Raw genomic sequence first — 26259 nt, 5'->3', positions numbered from 1 at the left:
GTGATGAAATCGGGAGAGCCGTCACCTCTGGGGGTGCTGCCGGCGAGGCACGTGGGAGCCCTCTCCGGGCCCCAGGAACGCTCTCTCCCTGCTTCCGGGCAGTGCTCCAGGAGTGTGCAGCTAAGCTGGAGGCTGAGGACTGTGAACTTGCTATATTTAAGCTTTGCCTCAAAAAACAAGTTTAAAAAAAAGCTTTGGGGAAGCGGATGTGGCTCAGCTGATAGAGCGTCCGCCTACCATATGGAGGGTCCAGGGTTCGATCCCCAGGGCCTCCTGACCTGCGTGGTGAGCTGGCCCATGCGCAGTGCTGCCGTGCACAAGGAGTGCCGTGCCACGCAGGGCTGCCCCTGCGTGGGGGAGCCCCACATGCAAGGAGTGCACCCTGCAAGGAGAGCCACCCCACGCGAAAAAAGCGCAGCCTGCCCAGGAGTGGCACCGCACACACAGAGAGCTGACGCAGCAAGATGAAGCAACAAAAAAGAGACAGATCCCCAGTGCCGCTGACAAAAACGCAAGCAGACACAGAAGAACACACAGCAAATGGACACAGAAAGCAGACAATGGGGGGTGGGGGGTGGGGGAAGGGAAGAGAAATAAATTTTAAAAAATAAATCTTAAAAAAAAAAGAAATTAGCAAAAAATATTTTGAAAGCTTAGGGCACTTCGAGGCCATTTGTTCAATCGGCATCTCTTGACCACCTCCTCGGCACCCGAGATGGGCACTGGCTGGACGGGGCTGCAGAGGAGACCTGCGAGCTGGTGGCGAGAGGATGTAGACAAAGCGGAGAACCAGGCAAAGGGGCGCACAGGCAAGGCCCGAGGTGCTGGGGCGCCCTGGGCAGGGCCGGCTGGGCCGGGGGTGGGGCAGGGGGTCAACCTCAGCCTCAGCGCACAGACCGACCTCCCCATAACCCACCCCGGCCGCCCCATCCTCAACCCACCCCTGTCAATCATCAGCTCCCAGCTGCCTTCCCTCCTCGCCCCCGCCTTCCTCAGGGACAGAGGCAACCTCGGCATCCCGCCCCCGTCCCAAACGGCCTCTCTTCCTGGGTCGCATCTCTCAGCAAAGGGTGCCATTCCCCGTGCCAGGGGACCGGAGGCAGCCGCCTCTCAGCCTGCCTGTTCCCGCTCCACCTGCAGCCACAGTCTCCCTGGGCCCTGCGTCCCCTCCAGCTCCTGCCGCCGTCCGCACAGGCTTCTCCGTGACCCACCAAACCCTGCTTCTCCAGGGCCCCCCGCCCCCGCCCCGTGCTGGCAGGGGGAGGTCAGGAACCACGGGTTGTTCAATCTTGCTGCTGCCCCAGCACGCAGCATCAGCCTGACTCAGAGCCGGGGCAGAGAAGACAGACATGAGGCAAGAGATGACACAAGGCATGGAAAGCTCTGGTTAAAAGGGCAAGTATTGGGTTGTCCATAGGGTAACAGAATAAAAATTTAAAAAAAAAACAAAACCATGGAACGACACAAAGAGTGAGTCCTAAGTTAAACCATGGACTTCAGTTAATACAATTATTAAAGTGTGTTTTTATCCATTGTAACTAATGTTCCACACCACTGCAAGGTGCTATAATATATAGGGTGATACATGGGAATCCTGTGTTTTATGCATGGCTCTTTTGTAAATTCACAACTTCTCAAATAAAAAATAAATAAAAGTGGATGAGGGAAGCAGATTGGCTCAACAGATAGAGCGTCTGCCTACCACATGGGAGGTCCAGGGTTCAAACCCAGGGCCTCCTGACCCATGTAATGAGCTGGCCCATGCGCAGTGCTGATGCACGCAAGGAGTGCCGTGCCACGCAGGGGTATCCCTGGCATAGGGGAGCCCCACACACAAGGAGTGCACCCCGTAAGGAGAGCCGCCTGGCGTGAAAAAAGTGCAGCCTACCCAGGAGTGGCGCCACACACACGGAGAGCTGACACAGCAAGATGATGCAACAAAGAGAGACACAGATTCCTGGCGCCGCTGACAATATAAGTGGATACAGAAGAACACACAGTGAATGGACACAGACACCAGACAACTGGTGGGGGGGGTAGGGGAGAGAAATAAATAAATAAATAAATAATAAATCTTTAAGAAAAAAAAAGGGGATGAGATCAACCCTGAAAAAATAGAAAGCTCTAGAAATTGCCAGGGGAACAGCTCTGTGGGCTGGAGCGGCCAGTGCAGAGGGTGAGCGGCACAGCTGAGGCTGGAAAGCGGGCTGGGAAGAACCCGCTCGGGCCTCGAATGCCGCACTAAGGGACTTGAACCTTGGTCCAAGGCTGTGCAAGAATTTTTAAAGAAGGTCAGGATGTGAACAGAGCTGTGTCCCAGAAGGTTCCAGAAGGCTGCTCTCCAGCAGCCCCTGTGGCAGGACCACCTGGGGGCGGGGGAGGCCGAGGCAGCAACCCCGCCAGAAGGCTGCAGCCTGCAGAGAAACCCGAGCTGCCCTCGCCCTCCGTCAAAGGCAATTACTTGGCCCTTTGTTCTCAGCAATGATTAAAGGCAGATGTGGGCAGCCCACCGTCCCCGTCACCGTCCCCTCTTCCAGGCACCACAGGACTGGCCCCACAAAAGGTGGGACGTCACCAGAGCAGACCTGCCCCTCTTCCCTGGCAACCGGGGGCAAAGACCCCGTTTCAAGTTCTGGATTTGTTTCTCAGAGCCGCCTCCCCTCAGCGATTAAGATCCCCGTGATCACGGCTTCCTTCCCTCCCAGCAACCTTCGCAGACAAGCGGGTTCCGCAGAGCGCCCCGGGGGGGCGGCTCCAGCACCTACAGCCCGTCCCCGAGCGCCGCCCAGGGCCCTGCTGCTTTGTGGGTTTCGCCCTGGGATCCAAACAGAAAGTTAAATCCGTCTCAACGCTCTGAGCCAGGCCCCCCCGGTGGTCAAAAAAGTCGAAAGCTAAAGGCTTGCAGTTTTCGTCCCAGAAAGCTTCTTTCATCAGCCTGCGATGCGGTGGGCTTCGGGGCTTGGGGTCAGAGTTCCTCGGGATGAGGTTTTCTCTCCTTCAGAAGAGAGCTCCCTGCGGGACAGTTGGGAACCACATGACCACGAGGCCTGGAAACCTGCTTTCTGGGGACAGATAAAATTCCAGCAAGAGCCAGGTGTGAAGGTGCCCTGCTTTCTAATTCCTGGGAATCAGGCCGGGGTCCCGTGACCACCCTACAGATGAGAGCCTTGTGGTCCAGGCGGGGGCCGGGTGGAGGGGGTGCTTATGGCTGCCGCGGCCAATGACCCCCGACCTAGTGGCTTAAACCAACACACATTCATTATCTGATAGTTCTGGAGGTCAGAAGTGCAAAATCAGTCCCACTGGCTAAAGCCAAGGAGTCGGCAGAGCCGGGACTTTCTGGAGCCACCGGGGCGAGACCCCACTGCCTTCAGCTTCTAGAGGCCGCCCGCCTTCCTCGGCTCGCCGCCCCTTCCTCGAATCTCTCCAGCTTCTTGCTTCCGTCGTGGCAGCTCCTGCCACTCCGCTCTGACTTCCCACCACCCTCTTACAAGGATGCAGGTATCCCAGGATAATCTCCCCACCGCAAGCTCCTTCACTTACTCTCATCTGCCAAGTCCCGGGGCCATGGAGGGACCCGTTGCACGTTGGGGGCTTCGGTGTGGACATCTCTGGGGAGGAAGGCGTCATTCAGCCCACCACCCCTGGCTGGCCCCAGGCTACGCGGCTGACAGGTGGCCCAGCTGGGCCTAGAACCCCGGCCTCCTGCCTCCAAGTGTCACGCTCGTCCCTCCACGCCAGGGGGCCGTGACGCCACGCTGCAGAGGGAGGCGCATTTCAGACCCGGGGAAACTGGGTCACCACCTTCCTCTCCCTTTCCAGTTCCCAGACGGCACCAAAAGCCCGGAGAGGGACGCTTATTCCCTGGTTGGTGCAGACAGCTCATGGCTCCGAAAACTGACCAAAAAAAAAAAAGCTGTGCAGTGTACGCTAGAGAGGGGCTGCAGGAGGCGGGGCCACGCGGCTCCCACCAGCTGCACCTGGGCCCAGGTACCTCCACTCACACCTCCCACCGCCCTGGAACGCCCTTCCCGCGCCGGTCCCCCTGCTGTGACATCCACAGCGACCGCCCCTCCTCTGCAGGACCCCTAGGCCTTCTACGCCCCTGAGCTCTCGTGCGCCCACCCCTCCCCATGGCCCGTACTGTTTCACTTTCCTCCCACATCGCTCAACCCACCACACAGCACGTACCTACAGTCCTCTGCCCACCAGAGGGACCACAGCCAAGCCACCCTCATCTCTGCTTTCGTCCCTTCCCGTCACTCATCCTCCATCCTCAAGATGGGTGGGTAGCAGAGCGGTGAAGCGCCTGGGCTCGAGGGCCGGGCAGCCTGGGTGCAAACCCCAGCTCTGCACTTATTAGCCTCCGCTCATGCCTCAATCTCCCTCCCTGTAAAATGGGGATAGTGGTAGCACCTAATCCAAACGGTCATTCCAAGGAATCAATGAGTAGAGCACACGTGACCTGTGATGAGCACTTTTTACGAGCTGGTCGTCAAGCAACTGTGATGCTCCAGGCAGGCAGTGAGCAGACAGGGCTGCAGGGAGCCTGCAGGCTAACGACGAACCCAAACATTAAACAAGTCAGCTGTTAAGTAATTCGTTGCCAAGATAAAATTGGGTGTAGCAGGAGCATGTACTCCCCGGCTGGCGGCTGCCTGGAACCGCATCAGCTAAAAGCAGTGGCTGCTCCGCGCCCCCTGCCAGCCATCTCTCACTTGCTCCTAAGTTTGCGACACTGGGACGTGGCTCGCATAGGAGCCCGTGGCTCTGTCGTTCCAAACACGGACCCTAAGTGGCACAAGGCTGAGGCTGCAGAGTATAAAGGGCAGAAAACCCAGATGCCTGCCCTGGCCTGGCCACCTCCTGGCTGCGTGAGCTCAGACAAGCGCCTCCAAGGCTCCATCTACCACATGGGAGGTCCAGGGTTCAAACCCCGGGCCTCCTGACCGGTGTGGAGCTGGCCCATGCGCAGTGCTGATACACACAAGGAGTGCCGTGCCACGCAGGGGTGTCCCCCGTGTAGGGGAGCCCCACGTGCAAGGAATGCACACCACAAGGAGAGCCACCCCATGCAAAAGAAGCGCAGCCTCCCAGGAATGGCGCCATGCACACGGAGAGCTGACGCAGCAAGATGATGCAACAAAAAGAGACACAGATTGCTGGTGCCACCGAGAATGCAAGCGGACACAGAAGAACACACAGTGAATGGACACCAGAGAGCAGACGACGGTGGGGGAAGGGGAGAGAAATACATTAAAAATTAATAAATAAAATTGGATCCAAATGTGGAGGCCCTCCCCCTCCCCCAGAGAGCCAGGAGAGAGGCCAAGACCCTCCCTTCCTCCCTCAAGTCTCCCGGGCGCCCCTGTCCCCCACCAGGGCGTTGGCGGAGCCAGACAGGCCAGGACCGTCCCACCCCTGCCCTGCATAACCAGGCAGGGTCAGCCCTCCGGAAGCAAAGCAGCACCCGGAATCCCCGCCAGCCAAGGGGGCACCCCTCCCCACCCCGCACACTCCTGTCTTACACCCGATCCGCACGCCCCAGGGAGGCAAAAGAGAGCCGTGTTTTCCTTCGCCATCTGCTCCAGCTCTGAGTGGGGCCTCCCCTGAGAGCCCTTCCTTCCGCTGCTCGGCCCCCGATGAGGCTTCTGGAACCACGGGGGCAGCGCTGACCCCTGCCCAGGCGGCTTTCGTTAGAGGGTCAGGCCCGGGAGGCGGGACCGGGACAAAGGGCACAGGGCAAGGAGGGGCTGGCGAGCACCACGGCAAGGCCTCCCCTCCCCACACAGCCTGCCCGGCGGCCCCTGCAGCTGCCTTCACCGCCCAGATCCGCTCACGGAGGGGGCCCTGGGGATTTTCAGGACGCCTCCTTCTCCCCACACTCCTACTTCCAAGGGAGAAGGGTCTAAAGCCGGGAGCCTCCACAGCTTCTTTAAAAGCTGCTCCAGGGAAATGGATTTGGCCCAGTGGTTAGGGCGTCCGTCTACCACATGGGAGGTCCGCGGTTCAAACCCCGGGCCTCCTTGACCCGTGTGGAGCTGGCCCATGCGCAGTGTTGATGCGCGCAAGGAGTGCCCTGCCACGCAGGGGTGTCCCCCGCGTAGGGGAGCCCCACACGCAAGGAGTGCGCCCTGTAGGGAGAGCCGCCCAGCGGGAAAGAAAGTGCAGCCTGCCCAGGAATGGCACCACCCACACTTCCCGTGCCGCTGATGACCACAGAAGCAGACAAAGAAACAAGACGCAGCAAATAGACTCAGAGAACAGACAACCGGGGGGGGGGGGGGGCGGGGGGCAATTAAATAAATAAATAAATCTTTTAAAAATAAAATGAAATAAAATAAAAGCTGCTCCAGAAAGCTGGCTTGTGGGGAACGAAGCTCCCGGATCCCTCGAAATTACAGTCAGGTCTAGAGGAGGGGGCAACTGCCTCAGTTTCCCCGCAGAAGCAAACCAGGCACTTCTTCGTGCATCCTTTATTTACCTGATTTTACTCTAGGATGCCAGCACGGTGTTTGTAGCCCCAGGCACGGTGGGTCTTGGCTCTCAGTGGGTGACTCATGCCCCCTCCCTGATCTGAGCCCCTGGGCTATAGGGCATTTGCCTCAGTGGACCCATAGTTCCCAGCACTCCAGGCCCACAGAGAGCATTCAAGTGTGAATTCCCTGCACAAGCAGGAGAGTTTCCCTACCTGGGGCTGCTGGAGCCAGGTTCAGGTTCTCATCTTCCCCATGGTCTCTGCTCCCAGCCCCCCCCCCCACCAACGCCCTTGTCTTGATCCCAAGAGCCTTCCTGCTTCAGCACAACTAAGGCGGCTACTTAAAATATCGAGTAAAAAAATGTGTATTATTTAATTCATGGCTAAGCTAAAGAGAAACAAAAGGAGGCCAGAAACTAATAGAAGACATGAATTCATAGGGATCAACTAGCATTGCCGTGGCTGACGGATCTGGGGCCACCTGGCCTGGGTGGGTGGGTGGGAGACCCTGGTATGAAGAGGAAGCCCCTGGAAGGCCCCATGGCAGAGGTACGTGGAGAAACAGGACAATGTCTCTAGCTTGGCTCTGGCAGAGAATTCCTAGCCCCAGGCTTCATACATTAAGGAATGACTGAAGGATGTGCTCCAACCAAATGAAGGAGTAAACCAAAAATAGTGGATATGAGTTGCAGGACACGAGGCGTCCAACCCAAGGGAGAGGACTGTGGTAAAGAAATCTCAGGATGTTCGTCAGGAAGGATTCTGAGATTATCAGCTTCAACCAGCCCAGTCTCAGCAGATCAGAAGGCCCAGGGAGCAACCGGGTGAGACTCCAGAGATGAATAACTACGTAGGAAGCTAAGCAAACAAAAACAAGGAGGGTAAAAAAGGTGTGCAGGACATGTGCATGACGATTTAACAAGTTTACAACTTCTGTCATAAAAAACATATTTAAAAAATAACAGTAGGGTGGGTTTGGGAAAAAACACACCAAATGTAAGATAAGGACTATGATTAGTAGTAAGATTCTGACAACATTCTTTCAGAATTTGTAACAAACATTTCACAACAACGCAAGGTGTTGGTGGAGAGCTGATGTATGGAACCCCTGTATGATGTTAGGCATGTCTGCTTTGTGGGTTCACAGCCTTTTACTATATACTTAATTGTTTATGTATGTTCATGTATAAATGATACACAGATAGTAATAATGGGGTTGCTTGGGAGAAAATACTTTGGTTAGCAGTAATATTTTGACAATGCTCTTTAATGGTTAGTTAAAAAGGTTTAACAATAATGCAAGTTATTGGTGATGAGTGAGTTGTGAGAGTCCTGTATGATGTTATATATGTTGGTTTTGTAAGTTCACAACTATTCCTATATACTTACTGTTTTTGTATGTGTTTGTATGAGTGATATACTTCAATAAATTAATTTTTTTTAAAAGTGTGCAGGAAAAGGAAAAGCCAGTCTAGCGCCCTCCATGGCTCAGCAATCACTACACATAGGATGTAACACCCGAATATCGAGCTGACCAGAATGATGATATAAATGCAGTGTTTTTGAGAGAACGGAGAGACAGGAAATGTTCAGGGAGTGGAGGGGCAGGTGTGTGTGGAGGATGCTTCCACAGTAGAGAGGCAATACCTAAGCCTAAGATGGAAAACTCGAGATGTAGCAATACAGCTCTGTTTTTTAGAGATGTAGCCGCGAACATTAAAAAAAAAAAAAATTGTCTTTGGTAGAGCAGGAAAATGGAGAGGGAGAGAGAGAGAGCTGCTATTTTTCACTAGAAGTCTTGTAGAGCTATCTGATGCTTTAAACTATGTGCATGCACAACTTTAGTAAATAAAATAAAAATAATAACCAAAGGTAAAATTTTAAATATGTGAGCCAGTAGGAATAAAGCCGTGGGCGTTAAAGACTTTTCCGGTTTAAATTTCGCCTCCAGCTTTGAGGTGGAAAGGATGGCTGTCTACCCCTTCAGATGGGGAAATTGAGGCTCGTGGGCTAGAAATGACATCGCGAGGTCCCACAGCTGGTGAGTGGGAGAAGCGGGACTCAAACCGAGGGTGAGACTCCGGGTCACCATGCTACCGTCTTACTCCTGAGTGCCAACGCTCTCCTCGGCCTCCACGGGCAAGGAGGGAGGGCGTCGGGAGGGTGCGGCGGCCGAAAATAAAGCCCCACGTGGCTCTGGCATTTGCCGCCCGCGGAGCACGTCGGGCCTCGCCTGGCTCCTCACCGCCCAGGGATGAACCACAAGCTCCATGGCCGGGCAGGCCACCCTCCCCTCTCCCCTCCGTCCTTGCTTCCCGCCTCGTGTTCTCAGCGGGGCCGCTGCCACGCCTCTGCCCTCCAGCCCCTCGTCGGGCCTTGGCTCATTCCCTCTCCTCTGCCTCTCCCATCTCTGCCTCCTCCTGGAGATCCCCCCCCAAACGCCGCAACCCCCCCCTTCAGGACGCCCCTGCTTCCCCAGGGCCCCTTTGTCCAGCCAGATCTTTGTGAGTCCAGAAATTCTCCCCCACTGGACTTGGCCAGTGGTGGCCCTTTCTAGATGGTCTGCGCTCCTCGGCAGCGGACGCCGGCCCCTCTAAACCGTGGGCATCTGGAAATGTCCGCGGAATGGATGGGGGCAGCCTCCCAGGGCCTTTGGGCCAAACATGTTAAATGGAAAAGGCAGGTCCCCAAACGAAACATCCTGGCCATCCTCCTTCAGAGAGCCTGTGAGCTCAACCCTGCAAAGAGACAAATCAACAAATAAGAAGCCAGCACAGAGCAAAGACCGAGAGGAAATACACCCAGAGGCCGACAGTGGTTGCCTCTCCAACGCGAAATGTGAATGATGTCCTTCTTTCCACTTTTCCATATTTTCCAAGTTTGCTATAATAAATACGATCGGGGGAAAAAAAACAAACTTTGTTGAAAGCAAACGAGTCGGACCCCTTTTACCTAAACATCTGTGCCGGGCAACCAGCTTGCTCTACCTGGCGCCAACATTTGGTTTCCATTCCCAACTCCCCACGTCATTCCTGGAGGCCAGCTCGTGCCGATTTCGTGTCCGGCGGAAGGCGACCGGCTCCTGGGAGGGTCGGCTTGCGTCCCGTGGGGGCGAGTCGGGCTCGGCCGGCAGTCAGCCGCCTTGCCCGGTGCCCCCCCGGCCCCGGGCCCCGAGAGCCCATCCATCCTGCGCGCTGCCCACCCGCTGTCAGGAAGGGAAGGCGTGTTTCCTGGTGCGCGGTAACCCAAGCCCCTCTCGGCGCCCCGCGGGGCAGGGCCAGGCTCTGTTATTAATCTCGAGGCGGATCCTGTGTCCGAAGCCGAGACAGCTGTCCCCGCGGGCAGCTGCCCAGGCCAGGCCCAGCAGGCACTTTCCAGCGCTACCACCTTCCTGCCAACGGCCAGGCAGAACGCTGCGCCTCCCTGCCAAGGCCTTTGCTCAAGCAATGGCCCGAGCCGCACACCGCGTCCAGCCTTCCCTCCCCGGTTCCCTCCAGGTTAGGGTCTAGTCCCATGAGCTCCTGGGTGAGCTGCGCGCCTCTAGCCTGGGGCAGGCAAAGCTGTCTAAGGGCAGCAAGCACAGGAAGCCAGGGCCAGGCAAGGCAGGGCACCCATGCTGTGGCACCGCCACCTGCAGGGGGCGCTGCTCGCTCAGCGCGCAGCCCTGATTCAAAGGCTCATGGGATGCTCCCACAACCCTGTCAACGGGCTACGATGGGTCCCATCTTGCAGATGGGTAAACTGATGCCCAGAGAAGTTAAAAGTAACTTGCCCTCAGCTACTGGGCAAGCCAAGGTTCTGACCTAAGCCTGCCTGACTCCAAAGGCCGAGTGCGGGCTTCCAGCCCCACCCAAGCACCCCAGCCCACGTCCTCTCCACGCTGACCGAGCCGCCCACCCACAGTCAGCGGATGCCCACCCAGCACGAACAGACTCAGCTTCAGCACCTATTTCTGGCTCCAGATTGGCTTCTGGGTCTAGCACACTGATTTGGACCATATGCAACGTGGCAGGTGCCAGGGATAGAGTGAACGAGATAATCCCTGTCCCCACTAAGCGGCCCTGCCAGGGTGTCCCAAGATGCCACACTCAGTTTTGACCCTCCCTGTGTCCGGCCAAATCAGGGCGATTACCCCACAACTACACCAACAAGCAGGAGGCACAGGCGCCGGACCACCCGGCCAGCGCCAGCCCCAGGAGGCTGCAGGACGCTAACTCCCGGCCTAACGCAGAGTTAGCATCAGGCGCTTACAAAGCATCCGTGCCTGTTGCAAACACGGCTCGGGCATCCTGGGGAAGGCGCGGGCCGCCTGGGGCTTTTTTGGCGGCCCCACTCCCCGGGCTCCTGTGTGGAGGGACACAGGTCTGTGTTCTTGGCTCGACCCATGAGGCTGGCCGGTGGTCTCCACTTTAACTGCATTCCCCAGCGGAAGCCAAGCTGGGCAGGCAGAGGAAGGAAGCCCCCTACTCCTCACCCCCAGCTGGCACCCGGCGCCCCTCGCACAGGGGCTGGGCTCTGATCTGAAGGAGGAGGAAAGGCAAGTGGACGCTGGGAGCGCCCGGGCTGGGTCCAGGACTGCTTCAGGCAAAACGGGCTGTCGTTGGTCATGGTGGTGGGAGGGCTGGAGACAACGGCAAAAAGCAATTTAGCCTCAAGTATAAACGCCTGGTCCAAGGAGTCTAGAAACCATTAGCCTCTTTATTTAATACATAGGGAGAGGTGCACAGGAGGAAAGGAAGCTAAGCCTCTGAATCAAAAGGAAAATTCTCCCTCTAAACCAAGGAGGAAGTTGCCGGCCCCTTCGTCCTCTAACTCGCCCGGCCTCCTTCCCCATCTGCCTCACTTCAGGGTAAACAAGGAGCAGAGAAGACGCCCTGGCACCAAAACACCATGCCCGTTCCAAAGCCCTCTTCTCTCACTCTGAGCCCTCTAGCTCTCCCAGCCTTTGGCAGGAAAAAGAAAGCCCCATCTTTCAAGCCCAGACAGCCTTTCGGCATTACACAATGACCAAGAGACACACACAGCACACACACAACTGGGAGACTGTAGGATCCCCCAAACGCTAGAGAACCACCTGAAAAACCACTGAAATAACGTTTTAAAAATAGTCAAATGCATAAAATGCTTCAGCTAGGGGTGAGGAGGAAGTTTTGGGTTGCATGGTGGTAAGGGTAGCACAACTTAGGAATGGTACTCATCCACCGAATTGTATGCTTGAGAGGGGTTGAGATGGGGAAGTCTATGCTGTATATATATTCCCACAGTTTAAAAAAAAAGCAACTAAAGAAGCAATGACAGGGAAACGGATTTTGGCCCAGTGGTTAGGGCGTCCGTCTACCACATGGGAGGCCTGCGGTTCAAGCCCCGGGCCTCCTTGACCCGTGTGGAGCTGGCCCATGCGCAGTGCTGATGCGCGCAAGGAGTGCCGCCCCACACAGGGGTGTCCCCCGCGTAGGGGAGCCCCACGCGCAAGGAGTGCACCCATAAGGAGAGCCGCCCAGCGCGAAGGAGGGAGCAGCCTGCCGAGGAATGGCGCCGCCCACACTTCCCGTGCCGCTGACGACAACAGAACCGGACAGAGAAACAAGACGCAGCAAAAAGACACAGAAAACAGACAACCGGGGGAGGGGAGGGGGATTAAATAAATAAAAAATAAATAAATCTTTAAAAAAAAAAAAAAAGAAGCAATGACAACTGAATGCAGTACATGATCCAGGATGAGACCTAATAAAGGAGGGAAAAGGGCTCAAAGGACATTATTGGGACATACGAAGAAACTGGAATATGGGCTGTGAGTTTTACACCCATGTTAAATTTCTTGGACTTGATAACAATTTAAGGTGGTTACCTAAGTAAATATACTTTCTCAGGAACTGTACACAGCAGTATTGTGTGTTCAAGGAGCATGCTGCGTACAACCTGCACTCAAATGTCCAGAAAACAGACAGGTAGATGGGGCTGTGGGGGCAGGTAGAATGATAGAGAAAATGTGGCAAACCATTAAAATTGGGGGATCTGGGGATCTGGGGTTGAAGGCCTCTGTATGGGGTTTGTATTATTTCTGCAACTGGTCTGTAAGTTTGAAATTATTTCAAAGTTTAAAAGTTTAAAAAAAAAATTCATGAAGGTAGCTGGACACAAGACCAACATGCCCCAAATCAGCAGCTTTCCTACTTGCCAGCCATAAACATTTAGAAATGTCAAGGAACAAATGAAACCATTCACGACAGCAATAAAAACCATAAAATGCCTAAGAATAAATCTCACAAGGAAAACTGAATAAATGGAGCAGTATATCTTGTTCCTGAAAAGAACACGATATCCTAAACATTTCATTCCATTAATCCATTAATTCAACACAGCCCAGGTCGACCTCCCAACAGCATTTTTTTATAGGACTGGGGGAAAAAAGGTGATTCTAAACTTCACCCCAAAGAGAAAATGTACAAGAAAAGCTAAGAGTAGTTTGATAAAGATGAACAGTGAAGGAGGAATTGCTCTACCGGTTAGCAAAACATATGATAAAGATACAGTGATTAAAACAATGTGGTTTTGGCACCAGGTCAGATAAAGAGTTCGGTAGAAATTAAGAGTTCAGAAAAAAAAGGATTGGGAAGTGGATTTGGCTCAATGGATAGGGTGTCCACCTACCACATGGGAGGTGGGTGGTTCAAACCCCGGGCCTCCTTGACCCGTGTGGAGCTGGCCCATGCGCAGTGCTGATGCGCGCAAGGAGTGCCCTGCCATGCAGGGGTGTCCCCCGCGTAAGGGAGCCCCACGCACAGGGAGTGCACCCCGTAAAGAGAGCCACCCAGTGCGAAAGAAAGTGCAGCCTGCCCAGGAATGGTGCCACACACGGAGAACTGACACAAGATGACACAACAAAAAGAAACGTAGTTTCCTGGTGCCGCTGATAAGGATGGAAGTGGTCACAGAAGAGCACAGCGAATGGACACGGGGGCGGGGGGGAAGAAAAATAAATTTTTTTAAAAATCTTTAAAAAAAAAGGATCATGTATACAAAGGAAGTTCAAATACAATAAAAAAATGGCATGTCAAATTAGCAGGGAATGATGGATTATTCAATAAAGATAGGAGGGAAGTAAACATCCGGAAGGAAGAAACTCAGATCCGATCCCCACCTGGCAGCCTACGCCAGGCCCTGGGTGGGAGCCACGCCGTCCTCACGACCTTCACGCAGGGCTGAGGCTCACGCAGAGTGGAGCTTGCTGTGCGCGAAGCCCCTTTCAGTCTTCACACCGACCTCTCGGGGTTGAGGACAGCCCAGCCCTGCAAGGCCCTCAATGTCTGGTCTAACTCTCCCGTTCCATTTCTGCTTCGGGAGGGGGGCAGGCTGAATGATGGCCCCCAAAGATGTCCAGGCTCTAATCCCCAGAACCTGTGACTACATGGTAAAGGGGACTTGGCAGCCGCGATTAAGTTAAGGGTCATCCTGGATGAGCTGGGTGGCCCCGATGTAAGCACAGGGGTCCTCAGAGTCAGAGGGAGGAGATGCGACGATGGAAAGAGAGGACGAGCAGGTGGAGGGAGGGACGCCGCAGTCTCTTGAAGCTGCAGAGGGCAAGGAAACGGACTCCCCCCACGGGGGCCTCCGAAGGGGACCAGCCCTGCCAACCCCTCGATTTGGCCCAGGGAGGCCCATTTGGGGCTTGTGGCCTCCAGAACCATAAGATAATAAATTTGTGGGGGGTTTTAAGGCACTAAATTTACGGTAATTTGTTAGAGCAACCGTAGGAAACTAAGACAGCTTGCAGAGCGGCTAGTCCTTTCCCAGGCCCTCTGTAATCCAGGCTTTGCAAGAAACTGGAGATACGGCGCCAAACATGATGGACAAAATCCCTGCCTTGGGAGAACTTCAGGTCTCAGGGTAGATAATCGTTAGCTAATTATCAATCAATTAGTTGTGGGCTTTACTTACAATTGTTATGGGCCTCCAAGAAGTAAACAAACTCTGGGAACATTTAACAAAGGGGACTGACCTTATCTTGTTCCCTAAAGATGGGAAGTTTAAGCAGAGCTCTGAGGTTTGAGCAGATGCTAACCAGACCATGGGAAAGCAAAGACTGCTCAAGGCAAGGGCAGCAGTAAGTGCAAAGGCCCTGGGGCAGGAAGGAGTTTGGCATTAAAAGGCAGCCAGGGTAGAAACACATGTGGCTCAAGCAATTGGGTGCCTGCCTCCCACATGGGACATCCCAGGTTCAGTCCCCAATGCCTCCTAAAGAAGAGCAGATACTGCAAAGAGCAGATGTCACAACGAGCAGATGCCACAACCAGCAGACGCTGCAACCAGCAAGATGCTCCACCACAAGGAGCAGATGACACAACCAGCAGACGCCACAACCAGCAGGGAGCGGAAACAGCTCGAAGCAGTTGGGCACTCACCTCCCACATGGGAAGTCCTGGGTTCAGTTCCCGGTGCCTCCTAAAGAAGACAAGCAGACAACAAGCAGACAGATAAGGGAGCCATCTCGGGATGGGGGGTGGGGTGTTAAAAAAAAGTCTTTAAAAATAAGTAAATAAATAAATAAATAATAAGGCAGGGAAGCGGCTGTGGCTCAATCAGTTGGGCTCCTGTCTACCATACAGGAGACCCTGGGTTCGCATCCTGGGGCCTCCTTCTGAAGGCAACTGGCCCATGCGCTGTGGAGAGCTGATGGCCGGCACCCGCGGAAAGCTGGCACAGCAAGATGACACAACAAAGGGATACAAGCAGACACAGAAGAATGCACAGCGAATGGACACAGAGAACAGACTGCAAAACAACAAGCCGCAAGGGGGGGAAATAAATAAATAAATCTTTAAAAATAAAGCAGCCAGGGTGAGCAGAGCACCCAGGGAGAGGGAGCAGGTGAGGCAGGGTCTTCCTTCCTGCTCAGCTGCCTCTTCCAGCAGGAACACACGTTCAGAGCTGTTTCTGAAGAGCCAGAGTCTGAGCTAATTGTCATCCTCGGCCATGGAACAAAAGAGAGAAGAGGCTGGCAAGCGCTGCAGGAAACCCCGTGGAGGCCTGCAACTGCGGAAGCCACGGGGGCTGGGGCAGGCTGCGCTGGGAGCTCAGAGGCTCCGCAGGCCGTGGGCCGAGTCAATCCCCAGGGGCAGGAAGAGGGAAGAGGAGCCCTTCCAGGGGGGCAGGAACTGACAAAAATGTCAGATGCCGAAGGCAACTGGCCAGGCGCAGACCGCCAGGGCCAAATCCCAAGGAAATCGCCCCTTCTCCACAAAGGCTTCCTGACCACACTTGCGGGTGGCGCCCAAGCGAGACTTGGGTGTCCCCCAGGCCCGGGTACCTCCAGGGGCCGCGAGGCCCCACGCGCAGCCTTTGATGGGCATGACCCCAGAGACTCCCCGCTGGGTGGGGGAGGTAAAACCTTGCACGGAGACTGCAAACAAGGAAGGGCCTTCGGAGCGCTGGACCTAGAGGGCTCCTGGGGCCCTTCCAGAAGAAGGAAGGGAGATGGGGCACCAGACACAAAATGTGTGGGCTACAAAACTGAGGCCCAATGCAGGTGCAAGCAACACACACACACTCGGAGCAAATGGCTCTCCCTGCACGCGGGTGGGCGCCTCTCCAGCCTTGCTCCGGAGCGAGGTGGAAGAAGGTGGAGGGAGCAGCGAAGCCGGGGCCCTCGTCCAAATAAAATCATTGGGCTGCCTATGAAATAAACCCATTTTCTCATTTGATCCAGTCCGATCCCATTAGCGGCATTGAACTTCGGAGGCACCGACTCAGGGAAGGCAAGGGCTGGCTTGAGCATGGCTGCCCCGGGGAGTCCAGGCAGGCCCCCGGGTGAGACTCCCCAGGGAAAGCCTCTCCCCTGCCCAAAACCCCGTCTCCGGGGGCTATGCGGGGTCCCCTCCCCCCAGCACTCACACGCCCCGGGCCACGAGTCTCACCAGAACTCCTCGACCTTGGACCTCGCCATGGGCCTGGGGATCTCAGAGGCCCGTCCACCCCGCTTCCCCCCTGATTCCGGGGCCACCCCTCTGTGCCGACCCCATAGCCGAGGTTCAGCTGGCAGTGTGGCCCTCCCCCTGTCAGCCTTGGACTTAAGAGCAAGGCTCTAAGGAGTCAGGGCAGCACGACAAGGTGGCACATCTCTATTCCCCTGGCCCTCGCAGTCCCGGAGGGTGAGGCTGGACTTGACCTGGAGAGCGAGCTACCGACCAGTTCCCAAAGAGCGGTATAGACCAACTCCCAAAGCACAGTGTAGACCTGCGTGAGCATTTAGCCTTGACCCCTCGGCCAGCATTTCCCAGGGGATGAGATCCAGAACTCCAGTCTTACAAAACGCTCCCCAGAAAGGGGTGCCCCCTGGTCAAGCCCCCCCACCCACAAGCTTCCCAAGGCGGCTTGCACCCCACGTGATCCACGTCTCCATCGTCACCGGCCCGCAGAGAGCACTTACTACGCATCGTTCTAAGCATTTCCTTAATATTCCCTCCCACACGCCCCCGGAACAACCTTCCCAAGTAAATGCTATGATTGTCCCCATTTTACAGATGAGGAAACTGAGGCACAGAGCAATTAGGTCACTTGGGGCCACCAAGAGCCAGGAATCAATCCCCAGCCAGCCGGGCCCCAGAGCCTGCTTGGCACTCCAGCTCCGTCTTTTTTTTTTTTTTAAGGGAAACTCTTGAATTTCATCGCCAAGCATTTCTCACGATTTTCTCACAACATCCATTCACACCTGCTAGGAAAAAAAAAACCTCATGAAACACCGCCACGCGCAGCGGAGCTAGCAAAGGCCACCACCTCAGCGGACGTGGCGAGCGCACAACTGGAGAAAGCCCCGCAGGTGGCCGGGGTGGGGGGCTGCAGGAGGCAGGAGCCCACCCCTCTCCGGCATCACAGAGCTAACCTGGCCGGGCTCCAGCTCGTTTCAAGGTGGTCTCTCCCCGGCCACCAAAGAGAAGCATTTAGACCCTGGATCCTGGGAGGCAAGACAAGGAAGAGCAGGAACGAACAGATGGGGGTGGCCGCCTGCTCCGAGGGAACAAGATGTCGTGTGTCTATTTCGACACGATGGTCCACAGGACCCCGGGGCCACTTCGTGCGAACATTCCCGAAAATCCTCCAACGGTTATTGTTGCTCTATCCCCCTGCCGCAGGCAGACTTGGTCGGGGTCCAGCTCACATATTCTAGAAGCGGCAATGAAGTGTCGGGCGAGTTCAAGCCAAGAGAAGCCTGCAGCAGCGTTCCCACTGCCGTAGGAATTGTTTCTCTGGGAAGGGATTTTAAAACAACAGACAAGCTGGGGGGGCAGGGAGAGAGATGAAGAGAAAGGAGATTCAAAACACCCTGGGGCTTTAGGGGAATGCCTGGCCAGACATTTGGAGAGAGGCTGTCCCAGGCGGTTTTGGGGAGCAGTTCCCGTTCTCCGCCACATTCTCACTCGAAAGAACAGGCCACCCTAAAGCAGTGGCCTCTGTGCCTCCTTTCAAAGAGGCTTCCCGAGCTGGCCTCGTGGAAACAAGGATCCCCTGTCCTGGGCGGAGGCTGCTGCCTCGGTTTCCCTGAGGAGAAGGGTTCGAGGCATTTGATTATTCGTTCATTAGTTGTTCATTCATTCACTCGACACACAGTCACTGAACACCCAAGGTGGGCAAGCTCAGGGCTAGATGCTAAGGCTCTGCTGCGAAAACTCCACGGAGAGAAAAGAAAAGCACTTTACAAACACACAAAATGTGTCAACACCGCTGCTTTGCTTCCCTTTCAAAGCTGGGGAAACACTGCAAAGTCTCTGCAATGTTCCGAGGACGAGCGCAGCCAGCTCCCCGGCAACCCCCGCGCGCCCCTCGGCAGCTGTCACGCTGGGGACAGCCGAGACCCCTCGGAAACCTCCCCCTGCCTTTCACAGTCCCCCAAGCGGCCGCATGCCCCAGTTCTACCCGCGAGCGCTCCGCCCCACTCTGCTCCATGGCCACAGCCTCTGCCCCCTTCCGGGTCTCGGCGGCTCTCTCCAGGACCCCCGAAACTTCCTCTTGGCTGGCCTCCCTCCATCGTCTCCTTCCCTCTGCCCAGGCTCCACGCCAGCGGCAGAGGCCCGGGACTGACGACGACCATGCCTAGAGAGCAGGCCCAAGCTCCTTAGCGGGGCAGAAAATGGGCTTTGCACCCAGGCTCCAAATGCCCACCCAGCCTGCCCTTCTGCTGTCCCCATCCCGCCACCCACACTCCAGCCATTCTGAACTGACAGCATTAAGCACGGCAACCAGGTGCCGCCACACCCCTGAGCCCCGACACGGCAGCTCTGTCTGCCTGAAATGCCCTCCCCAATCGCTGCCTAGAAAACTATTCATCCTACAAGACCCACTTCAAACACGGACTTCTAGGGAAATCCTCCCTAACGCCCCCAGACAAACAAGTGCCCAGACACAGCTTGCCTGGCCACCCACTTCACACGCATTTGTATCCAAGCAAATTCCACACTGCACCGTCCCTGCTGGCGCCTGGATCTGCCAACCCCATCAAGGGCAGAGGCTGTGTCTGACCTTGCAAGGGCAGGTGGCACATTTGGAGGAACAAGTTTCCCACAGATGTGATCATGAACGTCAGCCGAGTTTGCAGAGAGCCTCCTACATGCGGGCCCCCTGGGCCGGGCCCCCTGCCCTCAGGTTCCAGTCCTCGGCCTCCAGCCTGCCTGGGCGGCTGCTGGGTGATTGAACACCTGGCCTGCTTCAGCTCACATGCCCAAGGCACGGGGGGTGGGTGACGGGCAGCAAGGGCTCAGGGCACAGGCCCAGCTCACGCCCTCCGACCTGCCCAAGGCGGGTGGGTCCACACTGGGGAACAGACGAGGGAGCAGTGATTCCGTCTGCAGGGAAGGAGCCTGGGAAGTGGGGTGCACAGCATCCACAAACACACCTATGCAAGGTGCAGGAAGTGAGCCTGGCAGATTGCTCTGGGAGAGGGTGGAGTCCAGGCATGGGGAAAGCACTTAGTGAGGGGGTACGCACCAAGCTCCCCAGCTCCTGAAAGAGCAGGAAGGAAACTCCAGAGAGAAGCCACCTTGACCGGGGGCGCCCGGAGATCCAGCTCTACCTGCTCCTTCTCCCAGCTGGCCCAGGGGTGGAAATGCGGAGCCGGGGCAAGCATTCCTTTATGAGATCGACAGAATACCAATTTCATGGAACTCGTTTCAGGAGTGTGCGAGTGTGTGACTCCATCATCAGATAACAGGTATTTCAGGATGAAAGATCCCCAAACATCTCTGTTCTCAACGCGGTGCTTCCCAAACCCCGCTGCGCAGGAAAGTCACCCGCGAGGCCATTAAGCGACAGCTTTTTGACTTCCTGGGCCATTCTTGGGTCCAGAAATGCGATGTTTTGTTAACCTCCCCAGTTCATCCTGGCAAGTCAGTCCTCTGGTGTTCCCGCTTCTGTAAGGAATCAGGGGTGCAGGGCTGGCTAAACCATTTGCACGGCCCAGAGCAAAATGAAAAAAGCAGGGCCACTTGTTCAAAAAGTAGGAAAGCTGTGCCATGGAAGGCTTTGTACTAACAGCCTTTTCCTTCCATCTGCTGCCTCTCTCTCTCCACCTTCACTTACTGGCTATGCAGTGGCGTGCTCCCTCAGGTATGGGGATCCTCGTGGGGCAAGTGCAGCTCCTCCCAGGTACTGGGCCCCACCTGCAGCCCCGTGGGCAGCGGGTGCCCGGCCACCAGCTGCCAGGTGCCCCCTCCTGCCAGCCTCTGGAGCACAGCACTGGCCAGGGGTGGAGAAGTCAAGGGCTCGCCATCCTACTGCAGACGGGTGAACCCCAGCGTTGCACCTCCTGGGTGGGAGGCAATAGGTAGCTGGAGGGGGAGCAGGAGAGAGACCGGCCCCCACCAAATTCCCTGCTAAACACGCCGTGGCCCTGCCAGCCCAGCGCAGGACGCAGCTGTCCCTGGGCAGGGATGCAAAGGGGGTAGCCAGGTGGGCTTGGGGTACCAGGGGGTGGGAAGCAAACAGCTAAGAGCCCAACCCTGGGAGGTGGTGAGAGGCAGACCCTTGCCTGAGCTGATGCCCCCAGCGGGCTCCACTGTCCCATCAGCCCTCACTCACAACACAAACCCCAAGAAAAAGGGATTAAGAGCTTCAAGATGGAGACTGCAGAACACGAAACCCAAGCAGGGGTTCCCGCTTAGTCCCTGCAGCATCACTGCTCAAATGCCCGTGCGTGGGGAGCCACGGAGGGAGAGAGGGAGGCAGGGAGGGAGGAGGAAGCAGTTACAGATGTGCAATTGCATCCCTTCGCTGCTTAGGACAGTGTGAAAACGGATAAAAGCCTGAACGCGGCCCCATTCCTACGAGATCAGAGACAAGCCCACGTGAGGAGGCGTGGCGCCCACTCCCCCGAAGCCTCCGGAAGTTTCTGAAGGAGTCCGCGTGCCCACAGCCGTGCCGCCGCCCAGTGCCTCCAGACCTGATGCTACAGAACACTTTCCTCGGTAGAAGCCGCGTCTGATCTAGAGTCAAAGCCTTACCGGGTACTTGGTGGACGCACGTCAGCAACTCAGTTCATTCAACAAAACTGGCCAAGCCCAGGCTGTGTTTGAGCATGGGTCTGAGGTCACCCAGGGGAGGGACCCCAGAAGGAGGCCCACACGGGGAGACTGCAGGCTCAGCACCATCGTGCTGAGGCGGCCCTTTTGATGGGGGCTTGGGGGAGGGCCATTCAACTTCCGAGGATTTGGGGTACAGATATCCTTGCTCCCGCCACATCTCCCCCAGAGGTGAGATTTACACAGAAGGGCCCCTACACCTGGGCAGGAGGCACCCGCAGGCTGGGGTCGTGCTCTGTAGGCCCGTCTAGCCCTCCCCCGGCCACGCCCCTGCCCGCAGGGTGAGGAGTGTGCAGAGCCGAGAGGCACGGCACCCAGAGCCCATGCCCTCTTGTAGGATGCGCCCAGGCACCCAGGGGCCTGGAAACCCGTTCCCAAACGGCCAAGCTCCTTCCCAGGCACTCTCCGTCCGAGGGCAGCTGTAGCAATTTGATATGGTTATGAATTCTAAAATTAGATATTGGATTATGTTTGTAATCTGGTCTGTACCTGGGCATGATTAAGTTTGGATTAGGGCTTTGATTGGGCCACATCATTAGGGCACTGAGTCCCTGCCCCTTGGTGGGTGGGGACTCGCAGATAAAAGGCATGGCAAAGGACAGAGTTGAGGGTTCTTAATGTTGGAGTTTTGATGTTGGAGTTTGATGCTGAAGTCTTACGTTGGCACCCCGGGGAAAGAGACAGAGTCATTTGCCTGATAGTCTACAGCTGACCTTGTGGAGGTAACAGAGGAGCTGAGCCCAGAGGAACCCAGGAAGCCTGAACCCTCGCAGACGTCGGCAGCCATCTTGCTCCAACACGTGAAAACAGACTTTGGTGAGGGAAGTACCTTATGCTTTATGGCCTGGTATCTGTAAGCTCCTACCCCAAATAAATACCCTTCATAACAACCAACTAATTTCTGGTCTTTTGCATCGGCACCCCTTTGGCTGACTAATGTAGCAGCCCACACTACCATGTGCACCTGGAGCCCAGGGCAGCCAAGCCACTGCCTGCAGGAGAGTGCAGGGGGGGGGGGGGGCTCGGGTGGGTTAGGGTGCCCCTGGATGTAGGTGTAGGGTGGGACAAGAAGGGAAGTGCAAGTTGGCTCTCCCTGCACTAAATTCCGGCACAAAACCCAAGGGGACAGAGTTTTAAGCATGGACCCGATGCTCTGAACTTCAGAGGGTCCTGCCCCTTCCCTATGGGGTGACACGTCCACAGGGCCAAAGTGAGGTACCCACCCAGGCCCCTGCCTCCTCCCAGACCTCCCAGCTTCCCTGCAAATGGCCCTGAGCCCACCTCCCGGGCTCCTCTCTGGGCTGCCCTTTTGAAGGCCCCGTGTGCCCCTGAGCCAAGCCATGACTGTTTGCGTAGAGTGCGGCCTGAGTTTAGTTGTGCAGGTTGAGGGGTCTGTAAGCAGGTGTAGGAAGCCCCTCAAAACGTGGGAAGAAGCTGGGATAAGCAGAAAAGGCGGCGGGGGGGGGGGGGGCTGGCTCTTCCCATGCCACCATTTTCCAGAGCCAAATGCCAGGAGTCTAAGACTTCCTCATCTGAGCCTGGCTCTCCAGGTCCTTACAAAGGTCTGTTTGTCAAGATTGGAGGACAGAAGTCACAACCCGTGAGTATTCAGCCCTCTGGTCTGTGGGCCTCCATTTGTTCTCCGGCCCCAGGCCGGCATAGGACCAGCTGGTTTACTGAACGAGCCGCATGCTTCAGCAGCAGCAAAAGGCAACTCCATCCTGGTCCTCCGTCCTCCGCCGGCAAATCCGCTCTCTGATGCCCTCGTTGCCTCTCGTGCAGGGAATCTCAGGAAGGTCCACTAAGGCTGCTCGTAGAGGAACACTCCCAGTGCAAGAATTAATATTCAAGTCTTATCTTTTATCCAAATTTTAGCTTCTCCCTCCTCTGGCTGGATGTCGTGCAGCCGGGACGGGGTGCGGGGCTCTGCTCTCCTCACCCCTCCTTGACCACTGCTCACGGCTGCTGTTTTGGGCACTTTGTGGTTGGATATGGAGGTGGGGGGAAAATAAGCAAGGCCCCTAGTAAACATCTGTGGAAAGGCGGGAGGTGGGAAGGGACGGAGGGAGGAAGGGTGGGATTGAAGAGATGGTGGGCATGCGCGAAGTGCACGTACTTCAAAGTGCTCCACAAATGTGTTATCTTTATTGGAGTAAAATGAAAGAAGTGGGGGGTTGTCAGCCCTTAGTTCAGCACCCCCCCCCCGACAATGTGGCATGTCCCTTCAGCTTTTATTTGGCATCTCAAGGACCCCACTGCTGGCAGAAATCATTAGTGGCCCATACACAGGGCTGCAAGACCCTACTGGAAATGGCCTTCGGTGGGCACTGGGGGTCCTCATTTGCCAAAATAACTTGAACAAAGGGGTCCGCCCTGGACTTCAACAGAGAAGCTAGAGCAGTGCAGCCTGGGGAAGACAAGGAGCCCCCAGACACCCTGCCCAGGAAGGCGGGCACAGGAGGGCGCGCACACGCACACACATGCACAAACGCATACATGCACACACGCAGGAAGGAGACCAGAAACCACATCCGAAAATCAGACTCCCCACGGATCACCAGCAATGAAATCAAGGAAGCCCGTTTGCTGAGGCACAGCCCTGTCGCTTTGCCCATCAGTGGGACCAAGCCACAGTAAACACACTCTCCACGCCAGTTCAGAGGCCGAAGCCACAAAGGGCACCCTGCCGAGGGCTGCGCCAAGCGCTCTGCTTCTGGGCTCTGGAACGTCAACAGCAAGGGCCTCCTGTGGCTGCTAGCTCACGAGACAACAGCACGCCGCCCAGCTCGAACCCGTTAAGGCCCAGCCACGAGGCAGGTGCACGCGACGGCCATGCCCGGCCTCCACGGAAGGGCTCGGTTGTGCTCTGGAGCAGCCACCCAAGGGTCTAGAACCTGGCCAAGATTCCCTAGCACCTCCTGAATCCTGTTCAGGCATCCATGACCCAAAAAATTCATCCAGAGCCTTCCTGAACTTAATTATACCTTCTCTCAGCTCCAATCCCAGCGGACAGAGTTCTGGAAGATTACCACATTTGTCTGGGCCTCCTTTTGTTTGCACTAAAACAATCCTTTCCCGGTTTCTGCGCAGGTCCCCAAGTTCCAACCCAGTGAACCTCAGAAACCGGTGCCCGCTCACTCACCCCTTCCAGAGACCTCCCCTCCAGCTCCTTGCAGCATGCACATTCTAGACTGCAGAGGCCTTTTTTTCCCCTCCCACGCTTTTTAATTGCAAAAGTAATACATAAATACACGCTCCTTGTAAAAACAAAAAATGCAAACAAGACACAGCACACAGAGGAAAAAGTGGGAGTCCCCTTTTATTCCTTTCCCTGATTCAACTCCAGGCCTTTCCTTATAGGGAACTGCTGAAAATGGTTTCCTACAAATCTTTTTCAGGGTATTTATCTGTTTAAATGTAGACTGGATTTTTTTTCATGGATGATATCATACGATACATATTATTCTGCAACTTGAAAAGCTTTTTTTTTTTAGACTGTTCTCATATGGAAGGGTGCTGGGCCAGACAGACTACTGTGGGTGTTTGGAGAAAAATCCTAATGGAAGGCTCCAGCACGAGGTGCACGTTTTATCCAGCCCAAAAGAGCCCATCTCCTTGTCATAGGACACGGCCAGAATTCATCCCGGTAGCCCTCCAGGATTTGGTAAACATCCAGGAGACAAAAGAACTGGACCGTGTCCCTTGACTTCCTCCTAATGACAGGGACAGCAATCGGCAGAAAGCACAGGGTCCGGGCGAAGAAGAGAAGCCGGGGGCCCTGCCACTGAACTAGGGGCTCGCTCTCTGGGCCTCAGTTTCCTCGATTAAAAGAAGGATAGTTGTGTAATGGCTAACCCCGGCGCCGGCTCCAGGAAGGGATGGCGCCTGGGGACTCTAGAGGGCTGTTACGACAGCGTGGCTTGTAATTACCATTTAGTGGGGGGGGCTGGGGACCCCATGTTCGAGCGAGTTGCGCAAAAGAGGCGTTGGGCAACTTTTCCTGGCGCTGACGCGTGCTCTGAGGCACCCCAAAGGCCGGGTGGGGGGGGGGACGCGGCCCAGACGGTCCCGGGCCGGGCAGGGCGCCACCTGCGGGCGGAGCCGGCGGCCCGCGGGTCCCGACGCGGGCTCGGTGACCGCGCTCCTCCGCGACCGAGCCCTCGGCTCCACGTCCTCGGGGGAGGGGGGCCTGGGCAGCCGCCACCGAGGGTCGCTCGCCGCCCCAGCCCCGAAGGCCAGACGCAATCTCCTCCCCGGTGCCTCCGGCGCGGTCCGGAGGGCGGGAGAGCCGGACGCACGGCCCCCGGCGACCCCCGCACACAAAGCCGCCGCCGCGCAGGTGAGCGCGGCTCAGCCACGTGAGCCGGTCGCGGTGCAGGCGCGGAGCCCGCGGGTCCCGGGTGGCCGCGGCCGCAGGTGGGGGCCCCCTCGACTCGGAGCCCGGAGCCCGAGAGGCGAGGGGTGGGGAAAGCAAGGACGGGAAGAAAGAGGGGTGGGCGCGGCCGGAGACCGCCGCGGCCCGGGCCCCCCGCGCCCGCAGCCCGCGCAGCCCCGCGCTGCTACTCACCGGCGGCCCGCGTAGCCGCTGCCCGGGGAGCCGGCGCCGGGCTCGGGGTAGCCGTGCTGCTGCAGGGCGGCGGCCGGGAAGGGGTAGAGGAAGCCGGTGGCCCCCGCCGACCCGCACAGGCAGCAGCACGCCCAGGGCAGGAGCAGCGCCCACTTCATCTTGCGCGGCTGCCGCGGGCAGCGCCCCGCGCACTCGGGCGCGCACCGGCGGCCGCACCGAGCCCGCCGCGCCGGCACCGAGCGCAGGGAGCGAGCGGGCGAGCGAGCGGGGCCCGGGCCGAGCTGCGAGCGTCTGGGGGGGGGGGGGGCGCCCACGCCTCTCCAGGGCCGCCTTTTCAAATTCGGCGAGGTGGGCTCTGCGCCGTCAAAGGGGGCGTGGGGCTTTGTCTTTAACCCTCGGCGGCCCGGGGCCCAGGAGGCGGCGGCCGAGGCGGCAGGGCAGGGCTCCGAGCCCCGCCGGGGGCCCAGCGAGCCGCGTGCCCCGAAAGTCCGAGCTTGCGCCGGGCTCCCCGCACTCCTGAGAACCTTCCCAACCGAGCCCTCTTGGGGTCCCAGACAGTGTCTGGCAGTTTCACCTGGACAATCGTGCTTGATCCCAACAACACCGGTACCGTTCCCACTTTCCAGAGGTGGAAACTGAGGCTCAGA

The 26259-nt window shown here is 56.9% G+C and overlaps 1 protein-coding gene across 2 annotated transcripts in view; it reads right to left on the bottom strand.

Annotated features, from left to right (window-relative positions):
* The window catches only part of COL26A1 (collagen type XXVI alpha 1 chain), a 184817-nt gene extending 158999 nt beyond the window's left edge, over positions 1-25818 (bottom strand). For both annotated transcript variants that reach the window (XM_058285902.1, XM_058285903.1), the window contains exon 1: positions 25613-25818. In XM_058285902.1, the coding sequence (XP_058141885.1) occupies positions 25613-25770 (158 nt within the window). In that variant the 5' untranslated portion in view covers positions 25771-25818. The remainder of the gene's footprint in view (positions 1-25612) is intronic.
* Positions 25819-26259: the final 441 nt, after the last annotated feature.

This window comes from Dasypus novemcinctus, chromosome 23 (genome assembly GCF_030445035.2).
Source record: "Dasypus novemcinctus isolate mDasNov1 chromosome 23, mDasNov1.1.hap2, whole genome shotgun sequence".
Taxonomy (NCBI): Eukaryota; Metazoa; Chordata; class Mammalia; order Cingulata; family Dasypodidae; genus Dasypus; species Dasypus novemcinctus.
The sequence above is the reverse complement of the archived record's forward strand: the minus strand, read 5'-3'. Positions and strand labels throughout refer to the sequence as shown.